The sequence below is a fragment of the Taeniopygia guttata genome, chromosome 5 (genome assembly GCF_048771995.1).
Source record: "Taeniopygia guttata chromosome 5, bTaeGut7.mat, whole genome shotgun sequence".
NCBI lineage: Eukaryota > Metazoa > Chordata > Aves > Passeriformes > Estrildidae > Taeniopygia > Taeniopygia guttata.
Window position 1 is genome coordinate 55172629 of NC_133030.1, and position 26062 is coordinate 55198690.

At 42.4% G+C, this 26062-nt stretch overlaps 2 protein-coding genes across 4 annotated transcripts; one reads left to right on the top strand and one right to left on the bottom strand.

Moving 5' to 3' along the window:
* Positions 1-1764: 1764 nt before the first annotated feature.
* XRCC3 (X-ray repair cross complementing 3) lies at positions 1765-12199 on the bottom strand. The gene is made up of 8 exons (XM_002200295.6): positions 11779-12199; positions 10355-10467; positions 9875-10012; positions 8787-8999; positions 5723-5877; positions 4680-4892; positions 3575-3621; positions 1765-2535 (listed from the first exon to the last, which is right to left on the bottom strand). The coding sequence occupies exons 2-8, from the start codon at positions 10407-10409 to the stop codon at positions 2313-2315; spliced, it is 1044 nt and encodes a 347-aa protein (XP_002200331.4). The 5' UTR covers positions 10410-10467; positions 11779-12199; the 3' UTR covers positions 1765-2312.
* Positions 12200-12579: 380 nt separating this feature from the next.
* Positions 12580-25808, top strand: ZFYVE21 (zinc finger FYVE-type containing 21). 3 transcript variants are annotated; one of them, XM_012573775.5, is made up of 8 exons: positions 12580-12713; positions 18123-18173; positions 19465-19633; positions 21227-21302; positions 21674-21765; positions 22557-22610; positions 24078-24220; positions 25054-25808. In XM_012573775.5, exons 1-8 carry the CDS (start codon positions 12591-12593, stop codon positions 25087-25089), a joined length of 744 nt encoding a protein of 247 aa, XP_012429229.1. In that variant the 5' UTR covers positions 12580-12590; the 3' UTR covers positions 25090-25808.
* Positions 25809-26062: the final 254 nt, after the last annotated feature.

Consider the following 26062-nt stretch of genomic DNA (forward strand, 5'->3'; position numbering starts at 1 on the left):
GAGAGAAATAACCAACAAACCAAGGGGGTAATGACAGAACACTTGAGCAGGCAAAATGTTACTTCTGTCTGTTGGTAAAAGTGTTTTTCACCAGGTAAACTAGAGCTTTGATTGCAGACCCATCTGTGACTTTTAACACTTCGGGGCCGTTCCAGCAAGCAGTTGCAAGTTGCAGAAAAGAGTGGTCAAAATATTACAGACTGAGCCTTTGGAGGTGCCACACTGTTCTGGACATGGCTCACAGTGAGGCAAACTCCTGGGATTGCAGCCCAGCATTTGATGAGGCTCTTCTGTAAATGAATATCCAGGTAGGGTTTGATGACTCCCATTAATCAGCTACATCTCTGTGGCTGCTTTTCCCAGTCAGCACAATAGGATGAGCATTGCTTGGCTGCAGTTCCAGCCCAGATACACAGGGCAGGAAGAGAAGAGAACTGGAGTGTTACCTGTGCTGCATTAGTTGATCTTTACTGAAGTTGTTAAGGAGGAGGCACAGAGGGTAAGGGTTTGGAGGAGGAGGTGGCCCTGCCTCTGAGCTGTGGCATTCTCACTTTTTCCTTTGAGTACACAAAGGCTTCTAAGCTTCATGGTTGGGTTTATTGAAAGAAGCTGTGAGGTCATTTCCAAATACAGAGAATTAAGACATTTTAGGAAAATGGTTTAGACACAACTTGTGCTATTTGCACAAGGGCCCCTGAGACATCTGAAAGGGTTGCAGGAGGCACTGAAAGCAACTCATCCTTTCTGCTTGCTTATGGTCTCCTTCCTTTAGCTTCAAGCTGTGCCTGTTCTACTCTGGATCTTCCCCAGGCAGTCACAGGGGAAGAGTCACAGGGACTCTTTTCCTTAAGCCATACTCAGTTGTCCGATGAGAAATCTTCTGCCACAGTTCAGGCTGAGGCAGTTTACAGCCAGACAAAACTTTCCCTTTCAGCTACCCAGCTGCATGCTTCCACATGGGAACATGGATGAACGTCCTGAAGGAGTGTGACTGGGGAAAGGCAGAGGAGGCAGCTGTTTCACAAACACAGGGTTCCTGGCCAAAAGAGACCTGAGCAGTGTCACTCCACACGAACACGTGGAGTTCTTGTCGGGGCCAGCAGCAGGAGGAGGGGAAACAGGAGAGCTTGATGAGAGTGTGATACAAGTGAGCATCACTCACTGAGGAGAGCAGGCACCCACAGAACAGGGGCCTCTGGACAGTGTCACTTCACCTGGCTAGCGCTCACATGGAACAGAGCAAGGGAAAAATTCAGCCATAGGAAGAGTGGATGTCATGGCAGTGGTCTGAGGACAGCAGAAAAATGTGACAAATCGCAAAAAGATGGGAAGAAAACTCATGTGAAGCTGTAACTGAACAAGTCACCTCAGAAGAGCAATAGCATCTGAAAGATTAAAAGAGCTGAAGGTGCCCTTCAGCTGAGAGCCCAGCAGCAGGGACACAGGACAAGAGAGGCAGCAATCCAGAAGCCCATGAAGAATGCTGATCCAGCAAAACAGCAAGCAGGGCAGAGCATCAGGAAGAACACAGAGGCCTTGCCCTGAGGCTACACAGCCTCAGCAATGGGCAAAGAGAACAAGGGGATGGGGGATGTGGTTTGCTGTCCTTCAAATAAAAGAGACTAAAGAGGGCTTTGCTCTGAAGGGAAGGGACTAGAAAGCAGGAAAAGAGTGGAAATGAACCATAAACAATTTTTAAGAGTGCTATGAAGCTAGATACACTCATCTAGTACAAAGGCAGTGCAATTTTAATTCTTACAGTAAGATGGTAAAACAAAGTACCTTTATTGGATTATTTTCTTTAAAATCTTAATAGCAAATGGTTTTAAAATAGGACAGCTGCTTTGTGACAAGAAATAGCTAGCCTTGTATTAGCAGCATGAGACCCAGCACCACCAGCAGGCAACATAAACTGGCTGAATTTCAAGTCCTGTTGGGTCTGGAAACAGAGGGTACAAAACTACAGTAAATGCTGTTTCAGGATGAGCATGCTATTGAAATAAAATTAGACATGAGGTCTCCCTCCCCATCATGGGAATTACTAAATCCCACTCCACTGTGCAGCCTTCCACTGCCCACAGCTTCCTTTTCCTTCAGAACCTTCAGGACACTCATCTGACAAGGAAAAGCTGAATATCCAAGTGCAAAAAATCATCTTTCACAATGCAAACAAGGCTAAATGTAGCCATACCATTGTTCGTTTACTTCACCATCAATTCCTCCCATCCAGGAAGAATTGCATTTCACTGGTCATTCTTCCTGAAGCAGTCCTGGTACATTTTTGGAGCAGGACACTTTACTATGCTAAAGTGTTACTTTGTTCCTTTTACACCTTCCAACTGTACTGTATAGTAGCAAAAGGATGGAGGGAGATGAGGAGCAAAAACAACACTTAAAGTCCTCGTGCTTCCAGCGCAGTGTGATGCTGCTCCAGGGGAGTGTCCAGGCAGGGAGACCCGCCTGACCATCAGTCTCATCAGCAGCTGATTGGACCAGGTTATTCCAAGTGCTGGAGTGACTCTGCTACCCACTACCCTGAAAGGGAAGTGTGACACATTTCTGCATGCATGATTTCATATGAAATACCTTCTCTTGTAACAAAACTGCACTAGAAGGCATTTATTGTTTCTCACATATATTGAAATCTATGCGGCTTTGAAGACAGAGGTGGCAGGGGTTACTCACAAAACTTAGGTTCTCCCTGTGGCAAGGAAACAGCTGGAGGAGAAGTGCTTCTGTAGAGTACAGCTGTCATTCTTTCAAGTACAGCTAGGGGGAATACCTACCTCCAACTGCACAGGCCTCTCTTGCAACAGGAAAACCACAAGAGAAAATAGTTGAACTTTTAATATTAGAAGTGTGTTGGCCTTGGATTCCATTTGCAAGTATATTTAGAAGTTTTGGGTAAACAGAACACTGCATATATGTGACTTTCAACTCAAGGTTTAGACCAATTTTTTTTCTGGAAAAGGTGCAATTTCTCCAGTAAAAGAAATACAATATAACCAGGCAAAAATGATAATTGAACCTTATCCTTGTTCTGTGTCAGTTCCAGAATCTGAAGGACACAGTGAACTTCTCACAGACACCCATTTATGTAGCACCCAACTTCTGCAGTAAATCAAGGTTATAGTTAGGATTCAAAGCACAAATATATACATTTGAATCCTGTTAATATCTTGGTGTCAGAAGATACTATTTTGGGTGTTTTCTTAGCTCACTAACAAAGCCAGCTGCTAGGGTTTGGTTGCTATATTCTATAAGCAGACAGAAGGTGCATGCAGTTACATCAAACACAAGACAAGATGCAAAAATACTCTCGTGTCAGCAGATACTCAAGCCATTAACCCCAGGGAATTTTTCCTGCTAACTTGTGATTAGGAATTACGATGTAAATGTAGAGGACAGTTTCTTCCCCTTCAGTGCACCAGCTAGTGCTGATCTCCAGCAAATCCAGCATTGCTGGTAAATGCCCCAGTGCTCCTCACATGATCTTGTAGTTTACCCTGGAGTGATAAAGATAAGAGTGGTTCAGATTGCTGTGTTTGACATTGTCACTGTGCGGGTGACTCACCTCCAACTGCACTGAGCAGCTTCCGACTCACTCACCGCATCCGTCACCTGAAGCACAAAAACAGGTTTGCAGCTGACCTGGGGTTCTCGGTTTGTATTCAGCAAGCAGGAGGGCAGGGAGGGGAACCAAGGCAAGAAAATCCAAATTATCAGAGCATATATTAAGTCAAGTTAGAAAACATCCTTTTAAGACCAACTAAAATGGATTTGGGAATCACAAGCTGAGTTTAAAGTGTTAGAACTACTTAGCAAACTGCAGCTTACATTAATTAAACTACTACTAGATGCCTTATTTGTTAAAAAATAAACCCAAACCACAAACAAACCCCCCACATTGACAAAACTGTCCCAGTGCTGTAGCTGGAGATAGAAAGTACAAAAGCCCAGATCTCCCAAAAGTGCCCTGTTCTCAATGATTTCACTACCTTTGGAGTTTCTCAGTGGCCTTCCTGCACAGTGACTTACCCCTTCCCAAGGCCACATTGGAATGTGAATGCTTCACCTCTGGCATTCAGATTCTCCTTCAATTTGTGAGTGGACTAAGAGCAGTGTCTTGCCTTGTTTTCTCAAAAAAATACTCTTTGTGACCAGTATCATTGTGGCCTTGTTTTGGTGCAGCCCAAGTCAGTGCATGCACTTTAGTGCTTCAGTAATCTCAGCAGTTGCACAGAAGTGCTGAGTTCCACAGAAATGCAGCAAAGTCCCTGGTGCTTCACAGTCTCCAGGAATATAACTGCCTGCAGAGCTCCCAGAGCAATCCTCCTGACCATGGCATTTGAAGCCAGTGATAAGAAAGAACTCTGTTACTTTGCTTTGATGCTCTGTGCAGTTGCTATACATACCTATTTCTGTTAGCTTTAATGGACAACTTTTGAGAACATTAACAACCTACAAAAGCTTAAATAAAAAACTTTGAGTGGTTAACATTTATTAAAGTACAGCAGTTTAAGGAAGCTTCAGTTTCCATCAGTCAGTAATAGTCATCTGATGTGATGGTGGTAAATACATACACCACCATGAAATCTGCATTTACACGGACTGTTCCATCACCCTCCAGCCATTTATTAAACAGTCCCTACAGAATAAGAAGCAATGAGATACCATACCTGGTTAATGCACACGATGGGAGTCCTGAACCTGGTGCTCAAGCTGTGCAGCTGTGCCCCAAAGGTCTGCAGGTAGCGAGCCTTGAGAGCAGCCTCGGCAGGGCCGAACTCGCTGCGGAACAGGGCGGCCATGGAGTCGATGACCACGAGGCGCACCATGCCCCGAGCCAGCAGCAGGGACAGCCTCCTCGTGATGCACTGCTGGAAGGTGTCCTGCCACACACACAGGGACAGTGACAAAGGGCAGAGGACACTGCTGGGACATAAGAGACTGAACTACAGCAGTCACTGCTGCAGCACGAGCTCAGGGAGTTTCGAATCATGAAGGCAGCTGGTGGATCTCTAAGTCTCACCAGTAACCACATCTGGTGGTTTTACTGAGGAATAGATGGAACAGACAAAACTGCAACCTGCATTTATCTGCAGCTCTGACTTCACTGATACTTTTAAATCTCAAGGGTGTAATACTACACTCCTAAACTGTTCCATTTTCATAGAGTTATATAATGTTAAGGGGTTGGAATGGACCTTCAAAATCATCCAGTCCCAACCCCACACCATAGGCAGGGACACCTCCCACCACACCAGGCTGCTCAGAGCCACATCCAGCCTGACCTTAAACACTGTCAGGGATGGGGCATCCACAGTTCCTCTGAGAAACCTCTTCCAGTATCTCAGCACCATCACAGTAAAGAATTTCTTCCTAGTATCTACATTTCCCCTCTTTCAGTTTGTACCCTTGCCCTGTCTACATGGCCTGACAGACAGTCCCTTCTCCAACTTCCCTGCAGACACTAGAAGGCTCCTATGAGGTACCCACACAACCTTTTCTTCTCCAGGCTGAACAGCTCCAGCTATCTCAGCCTGCCTGGGGAAGCAGTGATCCTCACTGAAACACTCAGGACATGAGACTATCATTAAGTGTTCCAAACCAGTTACAAACTCTGCTGCTCTTCCACTAATGACCCCCCTTAACAGTAAAATACTGCCTCAAGTCCACATGGATCAAGAGTCTTAGAAACATTCTTTGTGCTACTACTTACCAGGTCTGCTGCCTGCTCAACAAAAATGCTGTTTCCAAATCTGATCTTCTGTATGATTTCAGCTGGAACATCTGCACGCAGCTTATGCTGTTGATCTATGAGCTGCTGCAAACGTTTGCTTGGGAACACATCTTCTGTACAAATGTAGACAGCTCCTGTAGCCAAGGAAACCACAGGGCTCTTACACATGCAGTTTTCTTAACAGCACACAAATTACACCACACACTCTGCATTTAAAAGCTACACATATAGACCTGGAAATTCATGTTTGTTTGGTTATTTTGCAACCACGTTAAATCAGTGATGAACAAAAACCCCACTTCTGTGACTTTCCTGCAGTTGCCTGGTCCTTTCTTCAGCACCAGCTGGGACAACTGGATTTTGTACTCTCTGCTGGGTGATACTCAGTGTGCACAGCTGTGGAGCACCTGATCACCTGCCCTTGGGGATCAGGAGCATGGGGATCACCATTTATCCACCCCACAGAGTGACACTGCACAGTCTGCCTGCTTCACACAGCACTGTGAATTTCATGCTAAAAAACCTGTGCTAACTTGTGCTGAGACAACAGCTCCTAAGTAAAACATTCTGGCCGTGCTTACCATGCTTACTTAAGCTGGCTGCTTTTTGCACAATGTTGCTTTAATGGTAAAAGACAGGGATTTCTCTGCCATGAATTCTGGGCTCACAGGTCTGCTTTCTGAAAACCAGACCTGCCTTAAGCAGGATGTCACTTGTCCTCTCCTTGGTTTACTTAAAAAGGGTGGAATGTCCATTTATTCAGATTTCATAGTCACTGGGGTTCTTCCAGATGCATATTTGCATTTCTAGACAGATTGATGCTCCATTGATTAAATAATTGTATTTTAATCCAGAGTTACTGCAACATTCAGGACACTGAAAACAGTCACAGGGCCAACAACACCCATACAGAAATCATCAATTTCATCAAATCTGTTATTCAGGCCAATAAATGTGTTATGCTGGTTGTTGACAAAAAAGATACCACCAAAAATCAACCAAACAGGAATGAAACCCACTAAAACCCCTCTGTTGTAAATGCAGGCAAACCTCATGGGAAGAGATGAGGATGTCTGATTCAATTCAGAAGGCTGAATGATTTTCTTTATTATAATTATGCTAAAATACATTAATATACTATATAAAGGAAGATACTAAAAACTACAAAACCTACTTATTCTAACTATATCTCTAACTCACAACTCATGACCCTGTTCTCCAGAGTCCAGACACAGGTGGATTGGATTGGCCACCAGACTCAAACAATCTCATCAAAATCCAATCAAGCAATCACCCCAGGTAAACAATTCTCCAAGCACGTTCCAAGCACGTTCCACATGAGAAAAACAAGGAGCAGAAATAGAAATTGTTTTCTCTTTCTGTCTCTCTGTGCACGTCTATGAAAAATCCTGAGAGAGAGAGAAATGTGCTGCCACACCCTCAACCTCAAAAAGAACAAATTTTGATTCCTATTATTATAATCTGCCATCAAAAAAAACAGGTTGTTACCAAGAATCAGTAGCAAACATTATTTTCTAATTCAGAATTCCAATATAGATATTAATTTGTCCCATTATATTCACATATTACTTATGAATATGGGCATATAAAATAAATTCAGCCAACACAAGTGAACACAACTGACATTCCTACAACAGCAGAAAGATATCCTGGAGGCAAAGGAGGCCTTTGTTTACTTTCAGGATTTCTTTGCTGCCAACCTCCACGCACTGAGAATTACAAACAAGACTAGCACTAAATTGAATGAAGTAACTGTTTAAAGAAATGTATTTCAACATCACTTATGAGAAGGGAAGTTGCTAATGAGTAAAAAAATACAATGCACCATAATTTTAAATCAGTAGCAAAATCTTCCACAGGTAGTGCAGAGTTCTGTGAGAGTTTCTAAGCATTGCTGTTCTCTTCAAGTTTCCTAAAGGCTAAAACTCCTCACATTTAACCTAAGCTTTAATTGCTGTATTTCTCATGGGAGGCTCAACACAAGAGTGCCAGTAGGGTGCTGGGCACCTTCCTCTGTACCTCTGTTCCTTGGTTTCAACACAAACAGGAAGAAATGACGGAGCATGGATAAAAATGTATTGGTATTCAAACTATGTGCATAGTTTGAATACAGCACACAAAGGAACAGAACAAAATATAATTGCTTCTGCTCTGATTAATGGCATCATAGAATGTAAACCATGGGCTACTCACAGCCCTTCTGAGCCCTTTAAGCAAGATCTTAATTTGTACAGTCCATGATTTTTCCACGTGGGTGGATATAGTTCAAGAAATTAGTAAGTTTCCCCAGAAGAAGGAGCCACTGAGCTGCCAGATAAAGCCAGTGCTGTGTGGAAGGAGCAGCAAGGTCACAGGCAAAACACACCTAAGGCAGACTACCAGAATTCTCAGAAGTGACACAGGTTTCCTCCCTTTCTACAGCAGCAATAATAAAAAAAGAAAAAAAAGGAATTAGATTAATATGACAGAAGGGTAAAAAAACATACTCAAATCAAAGAATAAACCTGTATACTTTGGTAAAGCCAGGAAAACCACAGGTACAAAATGTTATTACTTTTCTTCAATTACATTTCCATCTATTTTACTCTGTAAATCAGTACAATTATTGTTATCAAAACAAATAATCTTTGAAATTTGAAATCCTTAGCTAGGGAATACATTCCATGTACCCAAGATGTTTGTAGAAAGTTACCTGCTGAGCTGTTCTGCTGAGGTGCTTACCTGAGTAGTCAATGAGCTCTCATGACACTTTTCTTACATTGTTTGAGAGTGTGTTTAGTTTAACCCAGAGGGGCAGGCAGGCAAACAACAGCCAAGAGTAATTCTGAATTAAGTTATGCTGTGCTGCAGGACATGCACATTAAGCTTTTCTCTCTGTAAAGACACCTCACTCACTAACTGGCTTCCTACTGAAGCTGGACATGCACTGAACATGTGCACCTGCTTTATGAGGTTCCTAAAGACAGAGACAGTCTATTCCATGAAATGGGAAAGGAATCCAAGTTTACAGTTCAGCACTTACCAGACTCCAATCCACCATACTTGTAAGGATACTGCACACACAGGCACAGCTGTAAACCAATCTGAGTCTTCCCAGCAGAACTCTCTCCAGCAAGCTCCGTGATTCCCACTAAAGGAATGCCACCTTTTAACAAGTTGTCTAGCACTGAACATCCCAGGCTCAGCTTCTGGTGCTGGGAGGGGAAATTATCTTTATCTTGGTAGAGCTGAAGTGCTGCAGGGTTTGGGAGTGTTTTTTAATTATTAAAAATTAAAAAAAAAAAAAAAGAAAAGAAAAAGGTAGTTTCATTTATTATTTTTCCAGCACACAATGATACAAAATAGATGCTGTATACAAGGTTTATCCCTACAAGGGATGCTTTCTTTATTGATGGAGAATTTCCCTAATTCAGCCTGGTCTTCCCCACCTCTGTCTCCCCGTCAGACCTACTGCTGAATATCTGTAGAAAGATTGATAATTTACACTGAGTTATTTCCTCTTCTCAAACTCTTTTTTCCTTTCTCTGCCTCTAAGATGTCCCTGAAGAAAGTAACACTGAGAGAGGATTTTGACAGCTAAGGTTCAAGCACAGCCATTATGGAAATAGAAAGCTCTAGCAGATTATAAAACAGCACAGCAGGCATCTGGTCAAAGCCTAAAGACACATGCAATCACAAGAACATAGATTTTAAATACAGGGTTGTCATTAAGAATTGTACAGCAGGAGCTATTAGGTCCTGCTTCTTTGGAATGAGGTGTTTATGAAAAATCAGTTTATGAGGCTTTTAATATATGATATAAAGTTTTCAACTAATCTTAGTCCAAAAAAAGAATAGTGAGAGAGGGGAAGAGAGTGTGATAGAAAAAGGAAATATTTTGTTCCTGTATTTAAGTGTTTCAGACTGGAGAAACATTTGTCCTTTTTCAAGCAGACTCAATCCTGAAAAATGACACCCATTCACTTCCATTTACCCTCAGGGGAGCTGTCCTTTCCATTCTCATTTTAAACTCACATTTCTATGCCATTAAGGAGCCAGAACCCAATTTTCTCCCTGTCACAGTTATTCTGAGCTTTAGACAGAAGCCTTTTTATGCCCTGACTGCATTACCTGTGAGCATGCTGTTCCTCCTCAGTGTGTGAGAGACTGTTTTCAGCAGGCACTGGATATCTGCACTGGGGAGCTTCATCAATCTCTGCAAGTCTGCTCCAGACAAGTTTAAAATCTCTTTTACTGATTTTATGTCAGCTGAAACAAGAGGAATTTTTATAAATACTTTTGGCTGTCTTACATAGCAAAGTTTTCCCAATTTGTAATTCTCATTTACTTGAGGCTTATCTGTGCTGCATTCTTGTACAGTGGGCAGGCAACACTCACGTGGAATGTACCAACACAAGCTGTAAAACTGTTTGGAAATTTATTATAGAAGCATGGCCAAAACCCAACACTTTTTATTACTCAAAAAATTTCTTCATGAAACACTTAATGACAGTTCTAAAATGTTAGTGTCCATCTGTCTGCTTATACCCACAAACACACAATTATGTCAAGGATGTCAGTGTGGTGACAGACAGTGGCAAATTAAATTACCTTTTTTCAGGGCAGCAATTGTTTTGGGGTTCAAGTCAAACTGGTCCCAGTCCATCTCCTGACACAGCACAGCAGTGAGCAGCACATCCCATAATTATCTGTGATTAAAGTGGCTTTTATCACAGACACAGGCAAGAAAAAATAGGCATAAATCAGTGTCAAAAGTTTTCAGAAGTTTTTTTTTCCTATTTTTAACAATCTATTTATCAGCTATCTTAGAGAAGTATCAATTATTCTGGGGTAGTATCTGGAGAAGTATCAATTATTCTGCTATTATGAGAATTATTGCTATTATTATTTTATATATATTGATATTATTTGACTATGGGAAAAGTGTGGCCAGCAGGCTGAGGGAAGTGATCCTCCCCCTCTCCTCAGCCCTAAGTGAGGCCACATCTGGAGTTCTGTGTTCAGTTTTGGGCTCCCCAGTACAAAACAAGGAGCTACTGGAAAGGGCCCGGCAGAGGCCACAGAGGTGCTGAGGGGTCTGGAGCGTCTCCCTGATGAGGAGAGAAGACAGAGAGGGGATCTCACCAATGCATATCACAATCCCAGAGGTGGGTGCCAAGAGGATGATGTCAAACTCTCTTCAGCTTCACCTCAAGATGAAGAAGAGCCCTTACACCGAGGGTGGCAGAGCACTGGAACAGCTGCCCAGGAAGGCCATGGAGTGTTCCTCTCTGGAGACATTCCAAACCCACCTGGACTCATTCCTGTGCCACTGCTTTAGGTGAGCCTGCCTTGGCAGGGGGTTGGGCTGGATGATCTCCAGAGCTCCCTTCCAACCCTGGCTATTCTCTAACCCAACCTTTTGGCAGAAGTCTTCTCTGCTGGCTGTTCACATTTATCCTATTAAAGAATTCAACCAATAATCCTGCAGTTAAGAGCTACTGGGAGTGTTAATTGCCTGTAATCCTGCATAGTGCTTTTGCTCTGGACTGCAGCTCACAAGCAAGCTGGACAGTCATTTATTCCTGTCAGTCTTCACACGAGGCTTTCATTTTCAAATAGAAAAAAATCACACGCAAGCAAGTTAGGATGACCCAGGATTATTCATGCATTGGACAGTCAAATATACATTTATTAGCTAAAAACAAATTTAATATGGAATTGTTAAATTCTGTTTGTTTCTTGTAAAGACATTTAACAGCTCTTTTAATACTTTGGTCCGAAACACAACAGTTTAGCCCCATGGCTGCCTAGAAGAGGTTCTTAGCATTATTCTGACAAACTTTAGGAAGGATTGCAGCAGAGACCCAGGAGTTATATGAGAACACATGACTTTATGAACAATCCCTTTTTCAGCATGGGGAGAGAGGCTGTGATGGGTACTAATAACAGAATAAATCTAAAAGAGGCAAGTTACTCTTAAGTAACACCCATTTAAATCAACATTCCGAGAAGGTTTAGAAGCCAAAACTTACTGAAATGAATCATGATTACGACGTCCCTTGACGGAAAGGCTCCAAACCATTGCGGACTCTCCGCTCACAGGGAGCCGCTCCACGGATGAGGCCCAGGGCAGAACGAAACGCCGGGAGCGGCTCACGGTGTAGCCAGGGCTGTCCTACGGGCCCGGAACCGGCCGGGGAGCGAGGGGCGGACAGTCGAACACACGGACGGACACACGGACGGACAGTCGAACACACGGAGGGACAGCCGGACACACGGACGGACAGCCGGACACACCGCCGGACAGCCGAACAGAGCGTGGCGCCGCCACAGGGCCCTCACGAATCCCCCGCCACCTGCGCAGCCAATCAGCGAGCAGCTTCCCCCCACAGGCCAATCAAAACTCCCTTCGGTGACTGCGCCGGCGGGACAGCCAATGGCAGGGCGCCGCTCGCTCCCCGCCCGCTCCCGCCGGGAGCGGCGGGGCTGGGCCCGGTCAGAGCCCGGGTCGGGTCAGAGCCTCGGGCGGGCGCTGCAGCAGCGACCTCGGGCTCTCTGCGGAGCCGCCCCTCGTGGCCGCGAGGCCCCGCGGCTCGGTGTGCCGCTTCCTGGAACTCGGGGACGCGGCGGTGTCGCCCGCGCCCTTCGCTTCCGGGTTGCGGGGCACGAAGGAGGCGGGATTGCACACCAAGAGCCACGGGACTGGCTGGCAAGCCCGAGCGTGTGGGCGGGGCCGGAGAGTCGCTGCTTCCCATTGGTTGGGTGCCGTGTCCGTCAGGCAGCGCCGCGCGGCCATTGGGCGGCGGCGGCGGCCGTCCCGCGGTGGCGGCGGCGGCGGGGGAAGATGTCGGGCGGCGACGCGAAGAAGCTGGTGCGCTCCCCGAGCGGGCTGCGCATGGTGCCCGAGCACCGCGCCGCCCGCAGCCCCTTCGGCCTCGACGAGCCGCCCTGGGTGCCCGACAAGGAGGTACCGCCGGGGGCAGGGGCGCCGCGCTTCTCTTTCCCTCCTTTCCGTTCCCCTTTCCCTTCGCTTTTGTATTTCCCTTAGATTAATGGGTTTAAGGACGCAAGGGTAGGGCTGTCACTCGTTCTACAGCGGTGTGCGGCCCCGTTGCGAGAATTCGCGAGCGATTGGTGATTAGAAGTGTAGCGAACTGTGCATTATTGCTTTAAATGCTGACAAAGGTGGTTCTGGAGGCCGTGTAGGTTTAAAACTAATTAGATATATTATTGAAGCGATAAGGCTGAGTTAGAACAGCCCTTCTGGCTCCTGGTGTGAGTGTTCGCAGTGTTAAACAGCCATTGAACAATTCCGTCTGTTTTAGTCAACTTTGCTTTTAAATACTCGCTAAGTAAACAACGTGACGGTAATATTTTAAATTTCACGTAATGAGAGTTAATTGTTGCCAGTCGCTGCACCCAGATGCACATGCAACATAGAATCCATTGTTTGTTTATTTATTTATTGCCAGCGTTCTGTGGTGTGGACACACGCCAGTGCATTTAAGTGTGCCCGGAATGTAGATTTATTTTAGAGGAGCCAGTGTGAATTTAAGCCGGGACTCATCCAGCAGAGCGTTCTTTGGCAGATACGTGCTTTGTGCTTGGTCTGTTCAGTACGGGAACACGGAGTCCTCCTTTGGTTAGGAATGAAGAAGAAAAACTTTTCCCTGTGTCTGGTATCTCTTGAGGCAGAAAGTTCTGTGTAAAATAATAATAATGATGATCCTGGAGGCTCGCTCTGCCAGCACTGTTTGTTGCAGCTCAGGCCAATCTCTGCTGATCGATTATAAAGGGTGGGAGCCGCAAGTCACTTGATGGTTTGCCCAAAGCAGCCCTTTTTTTGGGAAGTGAGTATTCAGCTCGTTCTGAAAGAGCGATCTGCTGCAGTATCTTGTGGGGATTTTCTCAAGTTGCTCTCTTCCTTACACATTAAAACCTGCCGGGGAAATGCCCAGCGGAGTGTCCTTTGCGGGGCAGGGCTGCGCTGCTCCCAGCACTTCTTGTGCAGAGGTTTTCCCTTCTGCTCCTCCCGTGCAGAAGGAAAAAACCTGGGAACCTGATTCCTGACACCGTCCTCATCGGGCAGATCGATCTCGTTTGTGAACACTTCCATTGGAATCGCTTTTGTCCCTGACCTTCGGAGTGCAGTTCAGCCTGTCGGCAGTCCGTGATTATAACAGACCAGTTTCATTAAGGAAAACAAAGTACCTCTAACGCAGTTTTAATATGTACAACCATCTTAATTCAGCTACAGATTGTTTGGGGATTGTGGTAGGATCTATATAAACTAGTTAGATATCTAGAGAGAATTAAGTCTGTATATTTTAGATACACCAGTCTGATGTGTATTGTTAGTTTGAATTTTATATTACAGTTCTATTGTAGGTATTTGTTCCCCTTAAAATTCAACTTTTCCCCTGTTGTCTGCTGATCTGTAGGCTGAGGGTGTTGGATTGTGACTGAATGAAGTGTGGCAGAGGTAAATATTTTAAATGCATTTGTTAATGCCAGGTTAAGACTATGAATTGTTATTTTGTGGTGAGTTATTTTACTAGGTTTCTGGAAGTGTGTTATGAATTCTGACATCGCTTTGGTTAACAATCGCCAAGCATGTTACAAACTTTTCCCTTAAATAAAGCAGGTATGTGATATGCAGGGAAGCTTACAAATTCCGTATTTTTGTTAAGAACAATTAAATGTAAGGAGACAGGGTTACCTAGGCAGTGGATTAGTTGAGAATGTTTGCTCTTGTTACCATGTCAGACGTAATTAAAAATGAAGTGTCTGTGTCCAAGACAAGACCTTGAGTGGTATTAGCAAATTCTGATCTGGCTTTTCAAATCCATTGGCTTTTGCTATGCAGCCAGTAACACTCACAAAATCCAGTAGCTTTATTCTTCTTATGCAAGAAGAGTCAACTAGCTTATTTTTTAAAATTAAGGCCACCTAAGAATTATGGCAGTTGGTAGTTTTGTGCAGCTTATACAGCATTGAACAGTAAGTAAATTTTAAATTTCTTAATCACAAGCTTATACGGTCTTAAAATATCAGTAACTGTGAGGAATTTGAAATGCAAGGCTGAAGCAGGACTACTGAAAACTTTACTTTTTAAAGTAATCTTACTTGTAATACAGGTAATGAGTTGAGAGGGATTTATGAAAGTCTCTGCTGAACATCAATAAACTCGGGACAGAGCTTCAAGTGTTGGTCTCTGAATGTGCCTTGTCTGACTCAGATTTTCTTTGTAAATCACCAACAGAGCTTAATTGATGATATTTCTGTTAAGGAAAGCTTGGATTGAAAATTGAGCAAAATGTGTCAGTTTGCTTGCAGAGGTGGCCAAACCTTGTGATATCCAGCTGTGTACCAGATGTTTCCATGGCTGGGGAGCACTGTGTGCTGCAGAGGAGCTGACAGATGTGGTGGAAGGGGGTTCCCTGGGCTCCTCGGTGGCTGCAGGAGGGGACTGAGCTCCCCTGGCTCCTCTCTTGGCTCAGGCACTGGGAGGGGCACTGGTTGTGTGGCAAAATCCAGGCTCAGGCAGTGTCAGAGAGCTCTGAGCTCTCTCTGCCCTGTGTTTGCCTCCTGCCCTTTCCCCCTCTGGCCTCAGCTGCTTCGGCCAGGTGTGTTCAAGTGGGATTTCCTGAACTTCCTTGATTGCAAAGGATCACTGTGTTAAGGAGCTCAGCCAGGTGTTCCCATGCATCACTTCTTGAATCACTCCCTAATTATTTATGCAAATAAAGCACTTGAAATGTAACTATAGATTCCTGTCCATCGATGGGATTCTCACCTCTGGCTGGATCTGTGGATTATGGAAATAAGTTATCACACTTGAGCAAAGCCATGAGAAGTTTGCAATGAACCAGCTCTCAGTATTTTTAAATTAATGCCAAGATCCAACAGCTGTTGGATGTTCCTGCATTTTCCTCTTTCTAGATGAAGTAATCTGATATTGGTATTGGTGGTTGACTGCACATAAAATTAATTTACTTCTGACATGAATTCTTACTTAATTTCTTGCTTCACATCTTTTTGTTTGAAGGCATGAGAAGTAACTTGGACATTGTGCTTCCTTTTCTATTAATGTGATAAAACTCCTCCAAGCAATAAAACTTAAATCAATGCTAGTCACTCTCTAATTATGTCAGTGTGTGGATGAATAGGAAGGATTCATCTTCCAACATGTTCTCAATAAATATCTTGTCCCAGGCAAAGCAGAAGTTGACATTATGAAAATGGTTCACTCCATTCTGGTTACTTAAAGCAAAAACACCTCAAAGGAACAGTATCTTGAGCTTGCTTGTGTCAGAACATTTTCCTGGAAAAATCCCATTTTGCAATGCCAGCTACCGTGTGCTGCGACTTGTGATTTATTTAGGACTGCTGTTTGTATCAGGGGTCTGGAATTCAGAAATATTTTCCTTTAGTTTGTGTTAAATAAGAGGATGGATAATTTTGTTCCTTTCTAAAAACTACTTTTATGTTTAGCATAGCATTCTGTATGAAATCTATGTATAACAGTATTTAGAAGAATTTGGGTTTGATTTTTTTTTTTTTTTAACCTCTAGCTTGTGACTTGTGCTTTCTGCATTTTGGCAAAAACCAAATAAACAAAAAACCCCAAACCTCAACCCCCCTAAAAACCCAGTCTAGGCAAACTAAAAAAACACCACCACCACCAAAACCCAACCAAAAAACTCCCAGATATTTTCATTAAGAAAATTAATTGAAACTCAGGTAAGTTCAAGGCATACCAAAATTATTGCCAGGTCCAAGCTCCCAGGCAGGCTATTAAACTACATGTCAAAAATTAAAACGAGGTAGAAGAGAATGTGTTATTAGCTGTAGAGTTCTACTTGTTACAGAGGTGAAACCTGGTGTATACTGAAATTGCTTCACACTGACATTACTTATCAGTGAGTGATGAAATAACCTTTTCTGCAGCCATTGTGGAAAGATGTGTTTGGATGCCTCAGTTCAGTGTTAGTTAAAACAATTCAGGAACACTTGTAGTGCTCTTCTATGTGGGATTTGGAAACAGCTTGTTGTAACAAATTCTGCAAGTAGGTGTTTACGTTCCACTACAGTGACTGCCATTACTGTCTAATGTGTTAAATGTCTGTTTAGACAGCAGAGCCTTTCATATAAACTATTGTCAATTATTAACAAGCTTACACTTCAAAAGGACACAATTTCTGGAGACTTTTTAATTTAGCTGCTGTAGTATTTTCTTGGCTGCAGTTCTTGAACTTGTGACAGTGATTGAGCATCTGCTGGAGCAAAAGTCCCTGAATAGAAGCTGTTGTAGCCTGAGGGGATTTATAGAAGAAAAAAGGTTAAGTATTGAAATATGTTAATTAAAGGCAAAGGGTGATTACTGTGTGCTTAGCAAATAGCACCTGCTCAGCTTAGGGCATGTGGTTAAGAGGACATTCTGCTGTAGTCTGAGATAGTCTGGTTTGAGGAGTTTTGGTTTCTAGAGTTATAAAATCTAGTACAGGATCTAACCATGTTCTCCTGAGTATAGATGTCAGGCATAATTTTGCATTAATATTTGCAAGTAAATATAGGAAGAATTGTGTTATAAGCCTCAGACACTGGCGTTTGATATGGTAGATAAAAATATGTAAAGTTTTGTTGAAAATCCATTGACCTAAGGGTTGGGTATCAACCCTTTGGTAGGTGATTTTCTATACAGAAAATTTTGGTTGTCCAACAGTCACTGATCACTTCTGGTTGTTAATACAATCAAAACTGTCACCCCTTAAACTCAGTAAGTTGGAAGCGAGAAACTCCTTCAATTTTTTTCTGTCATTTTTTTTTGAAAGGAGTGTGGGTGTAATTTGTTGTAGCAAAGAGATATTTCAGGATGTGACTTTTTGTAGCTGGAATAAGCATTAGGTCTTGGTGGCTTGGAAGAAAACCAAATATCTCTTAGCATGTTTCGAAAATGTGTGAGTCTTGAGAGTATTAAATTGTGTAAACAATGTTCTGGTGAGTCAGCAGAGCATTTGTAGTAGAGTAAAGTGAGGACAGCTTAGAGGTTGACTCTGGAATATGAGACTGTCTGGCTAGCCAGACATTATCAAGAATGGTAAGTAGTTCTGAGATGTAGTTTTGCCTGCTGGCAGGATACACTATTCATTAGGGGGAAGTTTGGCAGCTTTTTTTTTTGTCTTGCAAATGGAGATGACATTATTTTGGAACATCAATATTAAATGAAAGCCACCCATGGTAAAAAGATAAGGGATGGAAATTTGTTGGAGGTGTTTCTTTATGGGGCATAATATAAAGCTCATTCTTCATGTATGGTGGCAGAATTGAAGGTTTAAAAAATTGTAGACTAATCTTAGTTTGTACTGTTTTCTAGTGCCCAAGATGTATGCAGTGTGACACAAAATTTGACTTCATAACTAGAAAGGTAAGATAAATTAATGAAATTTGAAGCAGTAAGTGTTGCAAAATACTAAAATTGACATATTTTGAAAAGTAAACTAGGATTTGTATTTAGTTTGGAAGAGAGAAATTCCAATTAAAGTAGAAAGTGTAAACTACGTAGTTAGGCTCACTGGATGAAGAGAAAACACAAACATTAAATTCTGTTTATTAATGGTAAGAGGTCAGTGTGGAATGCAGACTGGTGTGCAGAATATGACATGCAGAATTCCGCATAGTACCCTCCCAAGGAAGGCTAGCAGTGATTTTTAGGAGGGAACATCATTCCTTTGTAGAATTACATTGACACTTTGTTAGCACAGGCTTACAAAAGTGAAGAAAAATGTGAACATGTGACTTGTAGTGTGGTGACATAGTTCATGTTTTTTAATTTAATTGTTTGGGGGGGGAGGGAAGGAGAAATTTTAAGCCAGACACACTCATACCAGATGACAAGCTGCTGGGTTTCCCTTGTGTTAGCTGTGGGAAGCAACTGGAAGTGGCCTTGGGAAATAGGTACTCCAGAGGATTTTGCAGAACATTTGGAAGGAAAGCCTAGCACTGACCAAAAGTACAGTGTTATCAGTTCCTTTGTATCAAACTTTCAGGCTTGCTTTGAGCCACAGATGAGTTCCTGCTTGCCTGGGAGTACTTGTTCTGTCATGAGAGCTTGCATCAGGAAGATCTGCTGGCACTGTCACACCCCAGCAGTGATCTGGAGCACAGGCCACTGGTTGCAGATTTAGGGGCTGTGAAACTGCAATACTCGTTCTGGTTTCACAACTTCACTGGATATGTGCTGTGCTGCCTGATACTTCTGATAAAAGGAGTAGCTTTAGGTTCTAAGTGTGAAGATTCTTATATTTTTCCTTTGGGAGAAACTTGAGAATAAGTTTTAAAAGAGAAGAATAGTAATTTCAGTTGAAGAAGTTGAAACTTCAGTTGAAGTTCTCTAAGCTCTTTTGTCAGAAGTGGGAAGGGACCTCATGGGTTTTTATTGACAGGGAGGTGAAGGATTTACTGAACACCAGAGAAGCCCTTTCCTGTCTTTTCTGCTCCAGAAGCATCTTTACAGAGTGCCAGCAAAGGCTTAGAGTGCTGCTCTTCATATTGTACTCGGTCTTTTATGTCCAACCTTGAGAGATTCCTGTCTGCCACTGTAGCATTTAATTTCTTCTACCTGTTCCTCAACATGCACATTTCACACCTGAAAAACTTGTAAGTAACCTATCAATTTCCTTTGTAAATAAGTAAAGGCAATGTTCTCTCATGCTTAGCATCACTGCCGAAGGTGTGGGAAGTGTTTCTGTGACAAGTGCTGCAGTAAGAAAGTGCCTCTGCCTCGCATGTGCTTCGTGGACCCCGTGCGCCAGTGTGCGGAGTGCGCCCTGGTCTCGCAGAAGGAGACGGAGTTCTACGACAAACAGCTCAAAGTGCTCATGAATGGTAAGCACCCAGTTCCACTGTCAAGCTGTGGTTTTGTCTCCTCTTTGTCACACCTCTTTGTTTTTCAGTTCATGATTTTGTGTTGCTGGTTTAGTTAGAGAGAGGTTCGCACTTTGTAGTCAATGTTTACACCTCTCAGTTTGTACTTCTTGGTCTTTAGGAAGAGTGATTTAATTAATTACAATTTTTTAATACCTGTGAGAACAGATGAGTGTGCAGTTGGCATTTTCCTTGAAATAATGCGTCTTTTAGCCATATTCCTGTTACATTAAACAAGGATGAAAAATACTTCAGAGAATATTTTAATATTTTCAAACAAGATACAGTGCTTGTTTCAAGCTTCATCTGAGAGCTTTGATCTTATCCAAGGCTTACAGCTGTGGTTGATCATCATGAGTACTCAGCTTTCCATAGGTTTAAACCTTCACGCAATACAGTAATTCATGTTCCAATTACATTTAGAAAGCTGAAACTTCCGTTTTTAAAATAGTCTGTGATCCTTCAGTGCCTTTTTGATGATCTCGCAGCATGATGCCAGTGTGCGTAATGGGTAAGTTAAGCTCCATATGTGATGGCCATGGATGATCCTGGGTTCATCCTGGAGCACACCCTGCTTTGCCATGAGGGCGTAGGCGAGTTTTTAAATCACATCTTTTAAACTGAAGACTTTTTTTTTAAAGCTTGTCCTGTTTGCTTTCATGTTCTGAAGTTGTTCCTGACTTGCTGTAGAGCCACAGATCCTGGTTGGAGAGGTGGTGATGGTGGCTGTAATGTCTTTCTCCAGCCTTGGTGCTGCTGTCTCTGTCACTTCAGCAGCACGGGGTCAGTGAGCCTGGGTGAACTGGGAAGTAACAAGGTGAAGCAGCAGGGCTGCACAGTTCAGATTATGGAGATGGATTGCAGACCATTTGGCAGGGCTGGATGTTACTTTCTTCATTTCCCAGGTCAGCAGTGTTGGGATTAGGTAATACAGGGAGCATGAGGCATGGAGGAAGCAAAGGGGTCGGGCGCGTAGGGCTGCTTGGAGCTCTGAGTCACTTCTCTAATGTAGCAACAGTGACTTTCCCCTTGCCAAAGCTGTTTTGAAGGGGAAGAATCAACATGAAGGCTGACATTCATTGACCTCGCAATAAGACTGAGCCAGCCTTCAGTAATGAAAAAGAGATGTCTTTACAGTTTCTTAAGCATAGAACTGAAGGTCACATCCTGCTATTAAATTGGTTTTTTTAGTACAGAAACGGTAATTTTTGTGTTACAGTGGTCACAGAAGGTCTTTAATTGCCTGTCTTTGCCACCTCAAAATATCTTCTAACTTTTAAAAGATTCCTCTTGGATATCATCTGCATTTCTACACATGGGAGAAATTTCTCACATGGGAGAAATTGCATAGCGTGTGTGAAAGGTCCTGTAAGTCAGAACATGTTAATTAAAGATCAGCTTTTTATACTTGAGTGTTTTGCTGATGTTAATCAGTTTAATATTTCAGTTATTGTCTTATTTCACTCAACTCAGTGTATTAGTAAGTTAGCTGCTCTGATACTTGAATGTTGCTTCTTGAATTCTGTATTAGAATACTGAAACATTTCTTTCCAGGTGCTACATTCTTTGTAACTCTGGGAACATCTGATAAATCTGAGCTCATGGTTTGTCGACTTTCCAACAACCAGAGGTGAGAAAGACTGATAGAAACTGCATTTGTAAACTATAGCACTGTTGCACTTACAGCTCTATTCTTACATAATAAGCCTAAACAATATGAGAGTAACATGCCCTGAGGATGTTGGACAGAGTAATCGGTCTGAAAGGGTAGATCCAACAATAGTGGAATGTTTGTTTGAATTTACTAACAGTGTGGATCAGAATGTCTTGGAATAGTGACATTTCAATGGAAAGTAATATTTTCTGCTTGATTTCTATCCCTCCTCACCCCAAAGAACACAAAAAAGTGTCACTGAGAGATTGTTTTAATTTTTTTCCTTTGATTTGGACTTGATATTGTAGGAAAAAAGTGAAAAAAACCCTTTTTCTTCTATTATGTAGATACCTGATTTTGGATGGAGACAGCCATTATGAAATTGAAATTATACAGATTTCAACTGTTCAGATACTTACAGAGGGATTTACTCCTGGAGGTAAATTTTTCTTTTAATATAAATGAACTATTAAGGAAAAAAAAAAAAAAAGAAGCTGCAGTTATTGAGCTAGACAGTTCATTCAGTGTGTAACTGTGTTGGTTACAATTGCTGTCAGAATAGAGCAGTCTGTGAGACCCTCTCCTGTGTGGCTGCTGGATTTGGGGGAACACCTAAAGATTGAGAAGTTCCCCTGCAGCCTTAATGTGGGAGAGCCTTTTGATAAACCTCAGTAAGGGTGGTTGTACCTGTTCTCTTGGGTATGTACAAATATTTACTGATTTAAGAACTCATAGGAGTGGAACTGTTAGTCTTTGGTAGCTTCCCTTTCAGAATCCAGCTGGGATTTTGCCTTGACTGGTACAAACATTGTTAACAGAATGAAATGGGGGAGTGGGAGCAAACAGTTCAACTATCCTTTCATAATTTCATTCGAGATGAAACTGGTAACATCTAAACTGGAGTGCAGCAACTTACTGCCCCGTCTCTTACCAGATTTTAGAATATTTCAGGATGAACCTGAATATGAACTGACTGAAATGAGAACAAACAAGGTCAGGAATTTCAATAATTGTTCTTTATCAGCACTTCTGTCACCGCTGGGTTTTTCTAATTGCACAGCCCATCTGTGCATTATTCAGTCAGTGCAGCATGTTAATTTGAATAAACTTAACTTGGTATTTAAATCAACCAGGTGTATTGCTGAGTCACTTAATGCTCTTGTAATTCCTTGTTCACTACTCTTCTGATTGCTTTATCTCTTTTCTGCCTGCTTTCCTTCTTGATGGTAGAAAAAGATATTCACACTTACACCAGCCTTCTGGAGAGCCAGCCTGTTACTGAAGGTATCTGCAGTGCCTTTCAGCATGACTCACCCAAGCATGTCCTGACCCCCTCACCTCTTCTCTGCAGTGCTGATTATTTGCTTGATCCATAATTGCTGTTCAGCTTGAGTTATGTTCCAGTCTGATATGTATCTGTTCCTTCCCGTATGTCTGTTTAATAAACCACGGGTTTTGTAAGACTCTGGAGGAGAACTAAGGTACTCAAAGCCCTCTTTAGACCAAGGTGCTGTTGTCCATGCTGGGAGAAGGGAAGATGAGAAATGGTATCTGCAGTAGTACACAATGTTACAGATCACCTGCTTCAGCAGGCTACTTAATTGGGCATACTAGAAATTAACATATTCCCTGTGTCCTGTCTGGAAAGGCTTTGCACTGTAACTGTTAAATTATGGCTTGCTTTTCCACAACTTTAAAAGAAAAGCCTCTTTGTTATGCAAGGTGTATTCTGTCTTAGTAATGCCAGAAATGGGCAAACTGGTCAAGGCTGTAGGTGTGTGATTTCCACTGGTTTATCTTTCAGTAGGCCCTTAATCCATTATTCTGGTCAGTAGGTGCAGAGAAGCAATTGATGAAGTTGAACTTCCATTTATCCTAGGAGAGTCGAAAACAGCTCTTTTATAAACCCTGCTGTGGGCTTCTGATTGGGTTAGGTGCACTAACAGCACTAACTAGATTGAGTTTGGCTTAGATTGTGATTTGTTTTGGCTCCTCAGATATTGCAGTAACAGCCTCCAAGGAGCCCTCTCAGGCAGACACTTCTAAAAAGAGCTTTGTAAGAAGTGTCCTGTGTATGCTAGTGCTGTTCCTAGGGCGTAGTTTATGCTCCTCTGCTGCAGGAAGTAATGACAGTAATGTGTCATTCTGAAAGTTCTTGTTAAATGTCTGTATTTTTGCTTTGGTTTATCTTCATCTCTGCAGCCTCAGTAAGAGAGATACAAACACCTCGCTTATTGTGCTCCTGGCAGAGCAGAGTCTTTGGCAGCAATTTCCTTCAGGAAGTAAATGATATTGCCAGCTGTTCTCTAGCCTTATGTAAACATCATTCCCAAACTTTGCCTGGTGTGCAGGGACTGCTGCCTGCTGTGCCAGACTATATCCAGCAGGACCCTGCTTTGCCATCAGCTTGATTGGACCCTAAGCCTACAGACTGCAGGCTACCATATGAAACTGTGGTATCAATGTCTTGCCATGGTGATAATAAATCATGAGGGTGTTCCAGGTGTGTGGCTTTACCTGAAGGCTGATGCAGGTTCTGCCTTGGTGCTTGGAAGAGAAAATGGAACAATATGAGGCTGCAAGTTCCACTGCCTGGCACTACAAGCTGTGGTCATGAGCTCCTGAGATCCAGCAGCTGCTTGTGCTCTGAACTGAGCAATGAGCACATTTCTCCAAACATACTCATGAGCTGGAAAGTGTTAGTTAGTTGGCAACACCTGCTGCTGTTCCAGATGTTATTTCTTTTTTCAGGAGGTAACACTCGTGCCATAGGAATGATCCTGCAGTACAAGGTACCAGGGTCGGAGGAGGTGACACAGATGAAGTTTACTGCTGGTGAAGACTTCAGCTCTAACAAGAAGCTATCAGCAGCCTGGCTTGCAGCTATGCACAAGGTAGGCAAAGCAGCCAAAGCTTAGACAAGGCTGAAGAAAATCTTTACATAGGGTGTTGAGCAGCACCAGACAGAGCATTCAGCCTTAGGAGTACTTCTATGATTTTTTTTATTAAGGACTTCAGGGCCTTGTTGCTTAGAAAACAGAAGCTATGGCTGGGTGTAAATGAACATGACTTTACCTTTCTGCTCAGAGACCTGAAGAATTTATGCACTCTGAAGTGTTTCCCAAGATCTCATGCATGTTATTAGATGAAAAAAGCTAAAAATTTGGCTTTAAACTTCCTTGCATTTTGTTACTGGCTGAAGAATGTGCACTGTGAAATACTCATTTGAACCTGAGTTCAGCTAATTGTTTTTACTGCTTCATGAAGGTGCAAAGAAGTTGTTTATTTTTGGAAGTGGAAGAGTTTTAATTTTTTGGTGCTAGGCCCTGCATGGGCAATGAAACAGAAGGTTCGTATTTCCTAAACCAAAGTTATGGTGGGGAAAAACCGAAGCCACATTCAAATCAGTCACCTGATCCATTGCTGATCAGAACTGTAGTTTATAATGTGTATGGGCAGGTTTCTGGCTCTTTGCTGCTTTATTGCCATTTTAGAACTCCCCAGGTCCCTCTGCCCAGCTTTTACTCTGCTCAGCACAGTGTGCTCAAACTTCCTATCACCATGCCAGTGCATTCAGCACTTTCTGAATGCTAGTACATGCCTCGGAGGAAAATAGAGGAAGCATTTAAGGCCCTGGATTTAAAGGATGTTTTTGGAGGGGTAGGAAGCAGATAAAGTGGCTGCAAGTGAAACTTCAGTTAACACTGACATTTTCCCTTTCTGTCAGGCAACAAAACTTCTCTATGAGTCTCGGGACCAGTGAGAACTGCAGATGTGGCCTCCTGAGGGCACACACAGACACCAGCCTCCACAGACCTGCCTCTCACTTTGTGCTGATTTGACAGCTGGCAATATTTGCTCTTCTTGACTCTCATTCCAGTGTGGTTCATTATGTAAGAACTGGCAACTGCAATGTGATTATTTTTTTGAACCATGAGTATTCACGGTAGTGTGCAATATGTATACAGTTAATGCTTTAAACAGCCTCACCTTTTAAGACTTTGTATATTTTGTTAAGCCTTTTACTGGCACTTAATATGAAAGTGACCTGCACTACAGCTAATGTACAGCACAACTTTTATAGTAACTGTTATATATACTGTTTGCTACAGGAAGCAAACAAATGTGTATGTCTCTTCTGCAGAGAATAGCTTTTGGGTATAGATCTCAGGTTTTTCCCTCTATCCAAATGTTTAAAATTAATGTACAAAAAAAAATCTGCCTTAGATATGATTTTATAGAAATCACATGAGTTTTTTTAAACATTTAATTTTAAACATCTAAATATTTCACCAAATACCACCAAATTTGACTTACATGAACTTGACCTTGAAACTTCACTTCTGTAATAAGCTTCCAGAATAATTTTTAGTTTTGTATTTTCTTTTTGGTAACTAGCTTTTGTTAATCTGTTATGCTACCTGAAATTGTATACAAATTAATGTACAAATATGAATAAATTAATTCACTTATTTAAAAAAAGAGGTGCTATTTAATTTTGTAATATACAACTTCTATAGTAATGGCCACCTTGGTCTCTGAACTCTGAAAATTTTCACTTTTTCTAAAGTAAACATTAATTTTAGTTCTAGGTTGATTTGTCCCAATTGGAATACTAGTGTGTAAGCACATCTTCAGCAAAACTGATAAAACAAGGAGGAAAGGTGGGTTGACAGCTCTAACTTTGGCAAGCTACAATGAGTGTTTCCATGCAGACTCTGACCAAAGCCACATCT